General features: G+C 36.4%; 1 protein-coding gene across 3 annotated transcripts; it reads left to right on the forward strand.

Annotated features, from left to right (window-relative positions):
* The first annotated feature begins 942 nt into the window (after positions 1-942).
* Positions 943-15,171, forward strand: LOC119635638 (transcription-associated protein 1). Of its 3 annotated transcripts, none has more exons than XM_038030529.1 (19): positions 943-1,179; positions 1,723-1,908; positions 1,966-2,157; positions 2,214-2,380; positions 2,447-2,543; positions 2,602-2,740; positions 2,807-3,179; positions 3,237-3,324; positions 3,387-3,542; positions 4,159-4,365; positions 4,422-5,039; positions 5,116-8,400; positions 8,459-8,747; positions 9,284-9,443; positions 9,509-12,293; positions 12,358-12,894; positions 12,960-13,085; positions 13,158-14,390; positions 14,458-15,171. In XM_038030529.1, exons 1-19 carry the CDS (start codon positions 943-945, stop codon positions 15,028-15,030), a joined length of 11,448 nt encoding a protein of 3,815 aa, XP_037886457.1. In that variant the 3' UTR covers positions 15,031-15,171. The 3 variants fall into 3 exon arrangements, with proteins under 3 accessions (XP_037886457.1, XP_037886458.1, XP_037886459.1); XM_038030530.1 differs by having other exon boundaries at positions 3,387-3,533; positions 14,458-15,030; XM_038030531.1 differs by lacking the exons at positions 943-1,179; positions 1,723-1,908 and having other exon boundaries at positions 2,107-2,146.
* Positions 15,172-16,070: the final 899 nt, after the last annotated feature.

Below are 16,070 nucleotides of genomic sequence, written 5' to 3' on the forward strand. Positions count from 1 at the left end.
AGCTTCATTTTTTAGCTTGTGAAACCGGTTTTAGGTTACGAATCCTTTTGTTGGCTTGTGAATCCGTTTTTAATTTAGGAGTTAGCTTTTTGGTTTGCAAAATCATTTTAGGCTTATGGTTATGAATCTATTTTTGACTTATGAATTCATTTTTAGGTTATAAATTCGCTATTGACTGGTGAATTCTTTTTTGAAACCACTTTTGAATTTTTAAACAATCAGAGCTTTCTTTGGGAAAAGCCCAGCATCTTTTTCCAGTTTCGAGTTACCATTACCGGCAATCTAAACAAACGCGAATTGAAAAAGTCGGTCTGTATTTGTTTACAATTGAGAATAAATGAAAAAGTTACTCTGTGTTTGTTTACAATTGAGTATAATTCAAAAAGTCGGTCTGTATTTGTTTACAATTGAGAATAATTGAAAAAGTCAGTCTGTATTTGTAAACAGCTGTTGCATTAAAAAAAACGACTAAGAATTTGGTAGCATCTAAGCGTATAAATTTGAACAAGAGAAGTAGAAGAAACATAATTAGTGCGCATGTCTTATACTTAAAGCAGAGGTTATACAAACATATTAAATGATTTGAGGATTTTTATAATCACAGCAATATAAAGTGCAAATGGTATTTATCTCGTTATACTTAATCAGTTAATTTAAATATTCCTCCGTAACTAAGGAGTATGTTCGTTAACATTTTGACATACGGTCTTAGATCAGCTGATTGCTTTTAGACACATATCGTAGTTTATTTACTGATTTTCAGAAGAAGAAGAAGATGAGACAACATTCTCTGCGCTCTTTTCAACAAACACTGTCACTTTCTTCTTTTTGTTCTTCTTGTCAATGCATACATAATTTCGCGAATTGTTTTTAAAGTTTTGCAAAGTTTTCATGAGAAGTCGTGCTAATAAATGATTTAAGATAAAATAAACACATTTAAAAATGACGCACGCGGAAAGTTTTCAATTAAACACTTTTCGCAGCTATGTGGCGGTTCTCGCAGACAATAAATCGAATGATGAACAGAAATTACGAGCCGCTCAAGACATAAGTGAACATTTTGAAGTAGTTGTTCAATCGAGTTCATATCCGACATTTTTGGAACATTCTTTAAAGGCGTTTATGCATTTTCTGCAAGATGGTGAGCCAAAATTTATGCAAGAATGGCACGCTCATCAGGTAATTGAATGAAGTAGCACATAAAGTGTAAAAAGTTGTGTTTAGAGTATGTGGGGGTGGGGGTATTGTTTATGTTTTGTTGCATTCATGGTTTTTCTAACTTCAGAAATTGAAAATAAACCGAGACGTGTTTATAAATTGTAAACAAGAGAATTGTTTTGGAAAAAAGGACACGCAATAATAAACGAAAATTGGTGAAGACTTAGCACTAAGTTTGAAGCTTACCGGATGTGTAAATATCTTAAAGCCAATCAGTTTTTACAGTGTGTGACCTTGCATAAGTCAATCGCCGGCAATCAGCCGTTAATCGAGAGGACCAAAAGATTGATTTTGTGCGTCTCGCCGAAAGTCATGTGGTGGGCCCTACACAAGTTTCGTTGTGTATTATGTGTTATATTAGATCCGTTACTATAATTATTATAAGAAGTTGTGCATCTTCAGGTTTTAGATGTTAGTTGACGCATTGTTGTCATTTTTTTAAGAGATTAGTGAGCGGTGGAAAGAAATTTGATTATTTATTTTACTTTTTTATTTTCTTTTCAGGCACGTAAATTGATTTTGGAAATGATTCACCGCTTGCCCATAAGCGAAAATCTTAGGCAACATGTAAAATCCATTATTTCACTAATGTTGAAAATTTTGCAAATTGATAATGAAGAAAATGTTCTCGTGAGTTTACGTATTATCATAGAATTGCATAAAAACTTTCGACCTTCATTCAATCCCGAAGTGAGTTTAATCAATTGTAATTTGAACAAATGATTCTATTAAAACCATTTATGTTAGGTGCAAAAATTTCTGATTTTGGTTAAGAAAATCTATACAGAACTACCGAACCATATGAATAAAATTTTTGAGCCAGCTCAACAATTGAGGATTAAAGATTTAAATGAACTGAATATGGAGCAATTATTGGCGGAAACTTATGCCATTAGATCAATACATGTAGAAAATCCTAATGATACGGGTACTATACAAGTAAGTTGATTGCCTTAATTGTGATAATGTGGATTTTATATATTTATCTTACGCAGTATAATTTATTACCAAAAGGAATGCTCTCCTTAAGAGTATTACAGGAGTTGCCAATCATAGTGGTTCTTATGTATCAAATATACAAAAATGCTGTCCACCAAGAGGTATCCGAATTTATACCCCTTATAATGGAGACGATTAATTTGCAACCTACTGTTACGCAAAGGTAAAAATTAAATAAAGACATGAAAATGGTCATATAAATTTTCATATTTTTCACATAAATATTTAGAAATTCTCAATACTTTAATAAGGAAATCTTTATTGATTTCATGGGGGCTCAAATTAAAACTTTATCCTTTTTAGCTTACATAGTGAGGCTATTTCAGGTAAATTTTGATAAAATTAATTATTCATATTTAATTAATTTCCATATATAATTTTCAGGATACTATTATGACACATTCAGCTTTGGTTACCAGCGGTATACTAAAACTAATGGATTTATGCCCTAAAGAAGCTGCTCATCTAAGGAAAGAATTGCTAATAGCAGCTCGTCACATTTTCGCTACCGATTTGAGGCAAAGTATGCTGTTGGCAAACTTTTCGATAATTAATGAATTAATTAACAGTGTTTCCTTATTTATCCCAGAGTTTATACCCCACATTCATCGTCTATTTGATGAAGATTTACTTATTGGTAAAGGCGTTACATTAGATTCAATAAGGCCTTTAGCTTATTCAACCTTAGCTGATTTAGCTCATCATGTACGCCAAAGTTTAAGCTTGGACGTTTTAGAGAAGGCCATAAAATTGTTTTCAAAGAATGTCCATGATGAGACCCTGGCCACCGGCATACAAACAATGTCCTGCAAGCTGCTCCTCAATTTGGTAGATTGCGTACGCCAACATAGTGAAGTGGAACCGATAAAAGCCCGCAGTCTCCTAACCACATTACTAAAAGTTTTTGTGTACAAGTTTCAGACCATAGCCAACATAACATTACCGACAATAACACAGAAATTGTAAATATTGTTTAACTAAATATTTTACGTTTTAGGAAATAATTGTTTGCGTTGCAGAAAAGGACAAACCACTGGAGCAAATGCCTCAAACGCTACTACCAGTAGCAGCGGTTCGAATGCTTTGGATAGCAAAGAGACTATTATCGTGAGTTTTTAATTACTTAAGGGATTATTTTATGCCAATTTTCATTGTTATGGAAATTTTAGGAATCAACTACTACTGAACAAACTTCAAAAACCAATATAATCGGCAATCAGATGCTTTGTTCCTTAAATGTAGTCGAATATCGAAGTCTGGTTAAAACTTTGGTGGGTGGTGTTAAAACAATAACATGGGGATTTGTAAGCTCGAAGGTAAGAGAGGTAAATATGCACACTTATGATGTTCTTGGGAATTTTTTCATCTGGAATCATGTCATTCGTACAAATTTCATTCATTCAATTCGTATCTATATACTTTAGCATTTCGGGCGATCTTTTTTATTAGGGTTAATATATTGCGTTCTGATCATAAAAACACCAAAGGGTTGACAAAATTGCCACATATGTATGCGTCTAGGTTTGATAATGTCTTGATCTTTGTGAAAGGTAGCAAAATGACGGACCCGCTTTGCAACATCAAACAGATATCTTAATGAATTCCTAATAGTTGTAGCACTAGTTCTTGATAATCTTGAGAAGCTCCTTCATTCGTTGACAGATGGATTGGGATGTCGTAGCTTTACCTTTTTTTATTCCTCTTTCTCATTTCGGCATAGACTTTCTCAGACTTGAGAAAAAATAAGAAAGCTGTCATAATATTCCGGTCAAGCTATTAATTGCTATTAATTGAGGATCTCCCTGATACTCTTAGTAGTAGTCACTCAGCTGGTAATAGTTTTTAACTTTTAAAGCGAAAAATGAATGAAAACACAATATAAATTTTATCTAGAATTAGATTTTTATTTAATTAACCTCTGCATATAATATTTAATTTCAGTCACCGATGGTTGATGTTATTAAACTCAAGCAAGAAAAACTCTTTCAACCGCACGAAGTCAGTATTTATATTGATTTAGTTCATTGGGCAATGGAAGCTTTGGATATATATTCTATTAATACTTCACCAAACAATCAACCGAAAACTTCTGGTGTTGCTACGCGCACCAAAGAAGAGAAAGAAGTTCTCGAGCATTTCAGTGGAATTGTATGTAGTCAATTGAGATAACTTTACATTTTTATACTAATTTCTTGCAATTTTAGTTTCTTATGATGCACTCACAAAATTTTCAAGAGGTTTTTGCTACGACGATTGATTACATGGTTGAACGCATACACAAGAATCCGTCACTGCAAATAGTGGCCAATTCTTTTTTAGCTAATCCCGTAACTTCTCCTCTATTTGCTACGGTTCTTGTGGAATATTTATTGGGTAAAATGCACGAAATGGGTACTAACGTGGAAAGATCGAATCTATATCTAAGGCTTTTCAAGTTGGTATTCGGTAGCGTTAGTTTATTTCCTGTCGAAAATGAACAAATGCTGCGCCCTCATTTGCACAACATTGTTAATCAGTCGATGGAATTGGCTTTAACAGCTGAGGAGCCTTACAATTACTTCCTCTTGCTGAGAGCCTTATTCCGTTCAATTGGCGGAGGCTCTCACGATTTATTGTATCAGGAGTTTTTGCCATTACTGCCTAATTTACTGGAGGGTTTGAATCGCCTGCAAAGCGGTTTCCATAAACAACACATGAAAGATTTATTTGTCGAATTGTGTTTAACAGTGCCAGTGCGTTTGTCGTCTTTGTTGCCTTATTTACCGATGCTTATGGATCCTTTGGTTTCCGCTTTAAACGGTTCGAATACTTTAGTAAGTCAGGTGAGAAAAAATTTCACAAAAAATGTTGTTTCAATATTTATATTTAAATTTAATAATTTATTATTAATGATTATAGGGTTTACGAACGTTGGAATTATGTGTTGATAATTTGCAACCGGATTTCTTATATGACCATATACAACCCGTACGTGCTGCTCTTATGCAAGCCCTCTGGAAGACTTTACGTAACCCGGATAATGCACCTTTAGTCGCTTTCCGTGTCTTGGGTAAATTTGGTGGCGGTAATCGTAAAATGATGACTGAACCCCAAGGTATACAATATGTTAATAGCGAAATTCAACCTACTGCCGTGGTAGCATATTTCCAAGAACACGAAAGGCCAATTGATTTTCCCATTGACAAGGCAGTTGAAACAGCGTTTGTTGCTTTAAGCTCTAACTTGACGGATGCCTTTTATAGACGACAAAGCTGGGAGGTTATACGTTGCGTATTGGCTGCTTCGATTAATTTGGATGATGAAAAGCATACTTTGCAAAAATTCTTTTTGCATCCAAGCTTCTTCGATAATAGTATTATCAATGTGCCGGTGATTCAAAACAAAATCGAAGAAAATCAAGCTCGAAAAACATTACAAAATGCGTTGACGGGAATGTTCGTCGCTTCCGCGACGAAGGATCTACGTGAATGCGTGTTTCCTGTTATGGTAGCCGTCGTACGCCATTATACTATGATTGCTATAGCTCAACAAGCAGGTCCGTTTCCATACAAACAATATTATTCGATGAGTGGTATAGACCCTTTGGTATTGATTGATGCCTTGTCCGTTTGCATGGGCCACGAGGAGAAAGAGTTGTGCAAACCTGGTCAATTGTGCATTGGTTTAATACTCGATACATCTGCTAATATATTAGGTAGCAAGGAGAGAGCTTGCCGTTTACCTTTAATGCAGTACTTGGCTGAGAAAATGACTGCCCTTTGTTATGAGCGTCCGTGGTATGCTAAAGTAGGCGGTTGTAAGGCCATACAATTTTTGTACCAGCATTTTTCGCTAAGATCGTTATATCAGCACCTCTTCTCATTTGTGAAGGCATTTATGTTTGTTTTAATGGATTTGGAAGGTGAAGTGTCCAACGGCGCTATTTATATAGCTAAAACCAATTTGCGTGCACTTCTCCAATTATGCATGAGCCCGAAGGATTACGAGAACGAAGAAATTATGAATATTAAAAATAAAGCTACTTACGATGTCATCCACGAACTTGTACGTCAGGTCACCAGTCCTAACTCTTTGGTACGTCAAGAATCAATGGCTTCTCTCAAATATATAGCCACCCTTCAAAATCGTACAGTTTCGGATGTGATGGATCCGCACAAAGACGTGTTGGCAGATATCATACCGCCGAAGAAGCATCTCTTAAGACATCAACCAGTTAATGCTCAAATTGGTTTAATGGAAGGCAACACATTTTGCACAACGCTTGAGCCTCGCCTCTTTACCATCAACTTAGCGAATAGTTATCACAAATTATTCTTTCATGAATTAATTACATTATCAGAGGCTGAGGACTCAGCTCTTTTTAAATTGGATTGTTATAAAAATGTATCCAACTTGATACCATTGCGGATTAGTGCTTTGAAAGCTTTGGCTGCTTGTCATTATATAAACGAAAGTCAACATAAGGATAAAATCATAAGCATTTTATTTAAACTGCTGGAACATAAGAAACCTGAACTGCAAGAAGCCGCTTTCCAATGCATGAAAAGATTCAATGCGGGTATTCAAGTCGATAAAAAAGAAATTCAAAATTATATCAAGCCTTTACTAAATACTCTGGGAGATCATAGGAATTTGTCGTTAACGGCAACCAAACGTTTATCTTACTTCACCCAACTCTTTCCCAAAATGTTTAATGAAATGTTAATCGAAAATACTTTACAACATTGCCAGAAAATGCTGGAGATTTCGATACAGAATTGCAAGCAAGGTGGCAATTTCTTCTCTGCCATTAAAGGAGGCGAATATGAACAAAAGGTTGTCTGCTTTATTGAAATGTTTCATCAAATTACCGCCGCTACACCCAAATACATTGAAAATTTATGCCAATTGGTTTTACAAACTGAAAAGAATCTTATGATAGAGTCATCGTCGCCGTATCGAGCACCATTATTTAAGTTTTTATTACGCTTTCCAGCTGATACTGTTGAATATTTTCTTTCCGACAACTATGTGGTTGACGCGCAATGGAACCGCTTCTTCATCTACTTGCTTAAACAAAAAGACGGTCAAGTCTTTCATACGGTATTAAAGTCACCGAAATGTTGCAAGACATTAATCCGTTTAATTAGTAACTCTCAGATCGAGCTCTCAATAATGAGTGAATCACGAAAACAAGAGGCTCAAGAACAAGCCATAAAAATTGTATTCGCTTTAATGGAATGTGATGATCAATGGATAGCAACGCAAACGGATTTGATTAATGCATTGAAGCAATTGTGGCAATTCCACTTGACAAGCAGCTGTCAGGAGAATGTGATAAGCTATAAATGGCATCTCGTGGGCAAAATATTACTTAAGTATTTTTCGCACAACAGCCATGAAATCGAGCTGCTCTTTCAACTGTCGAGAGCCTTATGCTTACACTTTATACCCGACTTTCACTTTCTAAGGGATTTCCTGCAGAACACAGTCGCCCAGAGTTACACGGTTTTATGGAAGCGTACAGCCTTCTTTTACTTTGTAGATAATTTCAACAATGCCACTTTATCGGAAGAATTAAAAGCAAAAATCATTACATCCATTCTAATACCATGTTTTATAGTGAGTTTTGACAAGGGCGAGGGGAATAAATTAATTGGGGCTCCTCCGGCACCATTCCAGGAAGATGATACTAACATTGTTTCTGTGTTTATAAGTAAAGTTTTCGATCCCGATAAACCGTATGCTAACGACGATGCTGTACGCATTGCTCTACTGCAATTTGCTTGCTTGCTTGTGGAGCGGGCATCGCAGCACATACATGACGGCGATGCTAACAATAAACGGCAGGGAAATAAATTAAGACGCCTTATGACCTTCGCTTGGCCGTGCTTGTTAAGCAAGAATTCGGTTGATCCCACTGCCCGATACCACGGCCATTTATTGTTAGCTCATATAATAGCGCGTTTGGCTATACATAAGAAAATTGTACTACAAGTTTTTCATTCTCTGCTAAAAGGTCACGCCTTAGAAGCTCGTCCCGTTGTAAGGCAAGCCTTAGATGTTCTAACCCCAGCTATGCCTTTACGTATGGAGGACGGCAACACTATGCTTACACATTGGACGAAAAAGATAATTGTTGAAGAGGGTCACTCCATGCAGCAACTTTTCCATATTTTACAACTCATTGTGAGACACTACAAGGTAAAAATTTCTTCTTAATGAGAGTACTATATATAGATTTATTTCTATCTGTGAACAGGTTTATTTCCCTGTACGTCATCAATTGGTTACACATTTGGTCAATTATATGCAACGCTTAGGTTTCCTTCCCAATGCTTCTTTGGAACATAAAAAACTCTCTGTGGATTTAGCTGAAGTTATTATCAAATGGGAATTGCAACGTATTAAAGAAGACGAAACAGAGCACAAGATATTATCAGGCGGCATGGAAGAAGACGGAGATGACAAGACTGCTTTAAAAAGAAGTTGCAATGAAGATTATGCGGAAAGTTACCGCAAAAAGCTGGCTGTAGAGAACGCTCGTAACAGTAAGTAAAAGAAATTTTGGACGACGAATTTGGTTCGCTTGCTCTCGGTGAAAGTCGATTTTCCGTGTCGATCCATTTGGCGTAATCAAAATCCATAATTCCGTTTTCATACCCTGCATCACTAGTGGTACAAGGGTATCTTAAGCTTGTGCGAATATATATAATACCCACAAGCTTCTTCGCCTTTTATTATATCTAGATGTCTGTCTGTCTTGTATTTTTTATTCACTTTATAAAGCGCAATTTTTGAGATATTTTTTTAGGGAGAGCGAAATTTTCGTCCTAAGGATGAACGCTATCGAAAATGGCTCCGATCCGATCGCCTTTTTGCCCACTCACCATATGAGGTCTTATTTTGAAAAGTCATTGTATGAATAACTCGTAAGCGAAAAGGTATAAGTTAGTACTTAACGGTGAGCCGTGTTCTACTATGGGGTTTTTACACGTTTATCTTTGGAAATAACTGTAGTAATTACATAATTTTCTCTTCTTTAATTCATTTTGCTTAGTTTAAAAAACATTTTTTATTTTTATAGGTATGCCCGAAGCTTCTTCAAGTGTTAAATTAGACGAAACTTGTCGTTCCATCGGTAAAGTTCATTGTGATACTGTTTTAAATTTTCTTATTCGATTAGCATGTCAGGTCAACGATAGTCAGCCAACAATTTTAAATTCCGGTGATAATTTGTCCAGACGGTAAGATTTATTTGGTTTGTCTTTTATGCGATTGTGACACCGATAATTATTTTATACTCTTCTAGATGCATTATTTTATTGAAGACCGCTATGCGTCCGGATGTTTGGCCTCAACCCTTTGAACTCAAATTGAATTGGATGGATAAAATTTTCAATACTATCGAAAATCCGAGTACAAATCTTAATAATACATGTACCGCGTTAGATTTCTTAACCTTCTTAACCAGTATCATGAAACCAGATCAATTATTGACCATTATACGGCCTATTCAAAAAGGTCTATCAACGTGTGTCGTACATCAAAATACAAAAATTGTTCGACTTATGCACGTTCTGATTACACGCCTAATGACATTATATCCACCCGATCCGCAACATAAAAACGATGATTTGGATGTGTTATACAGTGCAATCAGTAAAACGGTGGTAGACAATTTAACATTTTATGAGAAAAGCCCGCAACCGAATCCCTCTTCTCTTTTCGGTACTCTTATGATATTGAAGGCTTGCTGCGCCAACAATCCAGAATATATAGATCGGCTAATGTTGCAATTTATAAGAGTTTTAAATCGCTTAACAAAGGAACATATTGCGATGCAGAATAGCAATCAAATCAATTCGAATTCAGAGGGAAATCACTTATCACTGGAATTACTTATATTATCTTTGGATATGATTAAAAATCGTATAATAGTTATGAGTGTGGAGGTGAGGAAACTATTGATAGGTAGCATTATTGTTTCTCTTATTGAAAAAAGTAATGATGTGAAAATACTGAAGTGTATTGTGAAAATGTTGGACGATTGGATACGGGTAAGAGAGCAAAACCCGATGGTTCAAATTCCATCCATACGAGAGAAATCCGTTTTGCTGGTTAAATTGATGCAGTATGTGGAGAAGAAATTCTTTAACGATGTTGAGTTGCACACGCAGTTTCTGGAAATGATCAATTACATATATCGCGACGAATATTTAAAACAAACTGAATTGAGCGCCAAATTGGAGGGAGCTTTTCTTACGGGACTGCGAGGTCAAAATCCAACCATTCGAGCCAAATTCTTTGAAATTATTGATGCTTCAATGAGACGTCGACTGCATGACCGTTTATTATATATCATATGTTCACAAGCCTGGGATTCAATTGGTACTCATTATTGGATCAAACAATGCATTGAACTTTTAGTTTTGACTGCGAATACAATGACGCCGATACAAAATTCAAACGATATGCATAAAATTCCAAGCATTACTTCGATTATAAATATGGCTGATAATGAGGAGAAAAGTCAATTCGTTATCTACACATCTTCGCAAGTCGACTGTATGGATATGACTCAGATTATAGACGATAAGGATGAAGAATTTGATGTTGATTTGAATTTGGATTTCATTAACTCACAGCCGGACGACAGTGAACGTATGCAACCAATAAGGAAAACGAAAATTTGCAAACTGATCAATAGGCAAATTGAATTTTTGGAAACTAGCCGAAAGATACGTACCGATCAATTATTGGTCGCCATCTCACAATTATGCCACATGGATACTAGTTTGGCAGAGAGCATATGGCTTGCGATTTTCCCAAGAATTTGGTCAATATTTAATAGCGACCAGCAGCACACTATCATAAAAGAGCTAATACCGTTTTTGTCCTCAGGCACAAATACGGTTCAGAGAGATTGTTCACCCAGCGCTATCAACACTTTTGTAGAGGGTCTTACTCAATGCAATCCCAAGATTTATATACCTCCAAATTTATGCACATATCTGGGCAAAGCTCATAACTTATGGCACCGTATGACTTTAGTTTTAGAGGAAATGTCGGCTAAGCAAAACGTTAATAAGCATCTGTATATGGATTACAACGAACATCAGCAGGATTATAATGCCAATCAATCAACAATTTATGATTCACTTTCCCAGATGTATTCAGCCTTGCACGAGGAGGATCTTTGGGCCGGTTTATGGATGAAATATGCCCAATATCCGGAGACAAATGTTGCTATTTGCTATGAACAGATGGGCTTCTTTGAGGAGGCTCAAGGCGCTTACGATTTGGCCATGTCCAAATTTAAGGATGATCTATCAAGTGGTCCATGCAATACAAATATGAATAGCGAAGTTATGCTTTGGGAACAACACTGGATACGTTGTGCTAAAGAACTCAACCAATGGGAAATACTGCTAGATTATGCTCAGGCGAATCGCGAGCAAAATGAAATACTTATTATGGAGAGTGCTTGGCGTGTCCCCGACTGGAATCTTATGAAGAAAGCTTTATTGAAAATTGAACAGGCCTATTCAAAATTGTATGGCTTCAAAGTGAATCTTTATCGCGGCTTCTTAGCCATTTTGCATCCTGAAGAAAGGCAGTTGTGCAGTGTGGATAAATATGTAGAAGTAGCTTCGGGCCTTTGCATAAGAGAATGGCGTAGGCTGCCACACATTGTATCTCATATACATTTGCAGTATTTGCAAGCCGCCCAACAAATTATTGAATTACATGAAGCCAGCCAGATACATCAAGGGCTATTGCAATCACGTAGTACGTCTTTGCATGATATGAAAGCCATTGTGAAGACTTGGAGAAATCGTTTACCTGTCATAGCCGATGATTTGTCGCACTGGTCGGATATATTTACTTGGCGTCAACATCATTATCAGATCATAACTCAGCATTTAGAACAACAACCCGATCAGGGTAATACAATGTTGGGCGTACATGCTTCTGCCCAAGCCATAATTTATTTTGGAAAGATTGCACGCAAACACAATTTGACAGGTGTCTGCCAAGAGACCTTATCACGAATTTATACCATACCTTCGGTACCAATTGTCGATTGTTTCCAGGTAATTACGCAAATTTATAAAAAGCAAATATCGTGAAGTTAAATCAACTTTTGTGTACTTTTAGAAAATTCGCCAACAAGTAAAATGTTATATCCAAACCGCCTCTTCTTCCGGCCATAACGATTTAAATGAGGCTTTGGAAGTCATAGAATCCACAAATTTAAAATACTTTACAGCCGAGATGAATGCAGAGTTTTACGCTCTAAAAGGCTTATTGCTAGCGAAAATAGGGCGGTCTGAAGAGGCTGGCAAAGCCTTCAGTGCGGCTGTGCAATTACACGACGGTCTAACAAAAGCGTGGGCGATGTGGGGTGATTATATGGAACAAATGTTCTTAAGAGACAAGCAAATAGCTTTAGGTGTAAGTGCAATCACGTGCTACTTACATGCTTGTCGTCATCAAAGCGAGAGTAAAACTCGTAAATACTTGGCTAAGGTTCTATGGCTATTATCATATGATAATGCGAATAGTACATTAATGAGTACATTGGACAAATATGTAATGGGCGTACCGCACTCTTATTGGTTGCCTTGGATACCGCAATTGCTGTGCTGCTTAGTGCAATACGAAGGGAATGTGATATTAAATCTCCTCAGTCATGTAAGTCGATTAGTATGACAATATGCGCTCAACACTTAATCGAATTATTATTACCGTAATTGCAGGTAGGGAGACTGTATCCCCAGGCTGTTTACTTTCCTATTAGGACTTTGTATTTAACGTTAAAAATTGAACAGAGGGAAAAACACAAAACAGCTGAACAGGCTTCCGGTAAACCGGCCCATTCCCATGTACGCATTATCTAATCAATACGGTTTTTCTTTTTGTCAATATTATCACTCCTTTTGTTTTTTCTTTCGAAGAATTTGGAAAGCAACATAAATCAAGTTTTTACATCAAGCGCCTCCACCTCAAATCCCGCTGCAGGTCCAGCTTCGGTTAATCCGATTAAAGCTACCCCTCCCATGTGGCGATGTTCGAAAGTCATGCACGTACAAAGGGAAATTCATCCGATTATTTTGAGTTCTTTAGAAGGCATTGTCGATCAAATGGTTTGGTTTAGAGAGAGTTGGACCGAGGAAGTTTTACGGCAGCTGCGCCAAGGCCTTATAAAATGTTATGCCATTGCTTTTGAAACTCGAAGTACAGTTAGTGAAGCGACAATTACCCCGCACACTTTGCATTTTGTCAAAAAGCTGGGTTCCACTTTCGGCATTGGTATCGAAAACATACCGGGTTCTGTGGCTTCGTCAACATCGAATTCAGCAGCTTCCGAGTCTTTAGCAAGACGAGCCCAAGTGACTTTCCAAGATCCTGCCTTTCAACTGATGAAGGAACAATTTACACGAGATTTTGATTTTACTAAACCGGGAGCGATGAAATTGCACAATTTAATTACCAAACTTAAGTCATGGATCAAGGCTTTGGAAATTAAAGTGAAAAAGTTGCCTACATCGTTCCTCATCGAAGACAAATGCCGTTTTTTATCGAATTTTAGTCAAAAGACTGCTGAAGTGGAATTACCTGGGGAATTTCTGATACCGTCCTCTCCTCATTATCACATTCGTATATCGCGTTTTATGCCACGAGTCGAAATAGTACAAAAGAATAATACCGCTGCTCGGCGATTGCATATAAGGGGTACAAATGGTAAAATTTATCCGTATTTGGTTGTAATTGATACTGGACTGGGAGATGCACGTCGGGAAGAACGTGTACTTCAGCTGCTGCGCATGTTGAATTATTATTTGGAAAAACAAAAAGAGACTACGAGAAGATTTTTGAACATAACTGTACCACGCGTTGTACCTATTTCGCCGCAAATGCGTTTAGCGGAAGATAATCCGGCCAGCATATCTTTGTATGAAATTTATAAAAGCAGTTGCGCCAAAATGGAAGTCGAGCATGATTTACCGATCATGAAATATTATGAGCGTTTGTCGGAAGTGCAATCCCAAGGAGCTCAAATCACATTAGTGATGTTGCGTGACATATTCCAAGAAATACAAAATAAAATGGTACCCAAAACATTACTTAAACAATGGGCTCTAAAGACATTCTTATCGGCAACCGATTTTTGGCAATTCCGTAAAATGGTAAGTTCGTGTTCATTATTTATATATATTTTTCATTCAATAATCACTAAACTGTTCCATTATACAGATGACACTGCAATTGGCTTTGGCTTTCCTGTGTGAATATGCCTTACATTTAACTCGTCTCAATACCGACATGATTTATATTCATCAGGATTCTGGACTCATGAATGTCTCTTACTTTAAATTCGATATCAATGATGAAAAAGAAGAGCTAGATCATAGCCGACCGGTGCCATTCCGCTTGACACCAAATATTGCCGAATTTTTGACGCAAATCGGAATCGCTGGGCCACTATCGGCAGCTATTATCGCGACAGCTCGTTGTTTTGTTCATCCTAATTATAAGTTGTGCGCTATTTTACGCACTATATTACGTGATGAAATCATCGCCCTGCACAAGAAACGTATGCGCGACAATAAACCGATCGATGCTATGGAAGATGGCTCTGCCGACGCGAACACAACTGAAAATATGAAGCATATGGTGAATAGAGCGGTGAATGCCATCATGAAACGGTTAACAGCAATTTCGTATTTCGATAATGTCGAATCGAAGAAAATTTCAATTTTATTACAGACTGCTACAAACCATGATAACTTATGTCGTATGGATCCAGCTTGGCATCCATGGCTTTAAAAACATATTACGTTTATAATATAGCCAAAGTGCTTTTAAATTAACCTTTTTTTTTTTTACTTGATTAATTAAATATATTATTTAATTTTGAACAACCAACCAGTGCACGAGTACTTTAAAGACATATGGATATCATTTTTTTTTTTTTTTCTTACGATAATTACTTTTGGATTGTTAAGAGGCGACGTTTATTTCTAAATAAAAACTAAAAAAAAAAAAAAATAAAATCAAACAAACGTATTTTTGCTTATCCTGATGGGAATTATTTTTATTCTATTAGCCACTCTTTGTCCGTTATTAACATGACACCATCATCATCATCATCATCATAGTTTATCGTCGCGTTTTAATCATCTGACAAGAGTGCTAGAAAGAGTAGAGCCGCAACAAATTACATTTTCTCGTATTATTCGTCTGATATTAGGTCCTTACAGCCTTGCAGCAATTTCCAGTCAGACAAAGAATCTCAGGAATGCAAAATACACTCATTAAAATTTATTTAATTGCATTGAATGATAAGAAAGCACAAATAATTAATTTCAATTAATTAATATAATAACTTTTTCCCATAAAACATGTAACTTTATCTTGAGTTCAAGTATTGCTTATGAAGAGGTCGTGTAATGTAATTGTCGTCAGCGCTCAAACTATATATATATACCTTAGGAAAAAATTAATTTAATTTCGATGCGTATTCCGAAGTCCTCGATACAAGGTTAAATAGGTTACATCGCTTATCTGCATTCAATTGTTTTGCACTTAGAATCCCTAACCCCTAACTAGAGCAATCGCAAAAAATTCTCCCTAAGCAAAAATAAAGCACCCCTCCCACATCCCACAAACTAGCTAGCACAGCTATGGCACGTCTCTTGAATAGTTTTATACAATTTTTATAGGCGTGGCATTCGATTTTACCCTATTTTCAAAAATAAAAAGAATATTCTCTTTCCATATATATTCATACAAGTGCTTTGCTTGAAATATAATATATAATCACTATAACTCATAGGACTCCGTTCCTCTTCAAGTGGCACTGCTAG

This window comes from Glossina fuscipes, unplaced genomic scaffold (assembly GCF_014805625.2).
Source record: "Glossina fuscipes isolate IAEA_lab_2018 unplaced genomic scaffold, Yale_Gfus_2 27, whole genome shotgun sequence".
NCBI lineage: Eukaryota > Metazoa > Arthropoda > Insecta > Diptera > Glossinidae > Glossina > Glossina fuscipes.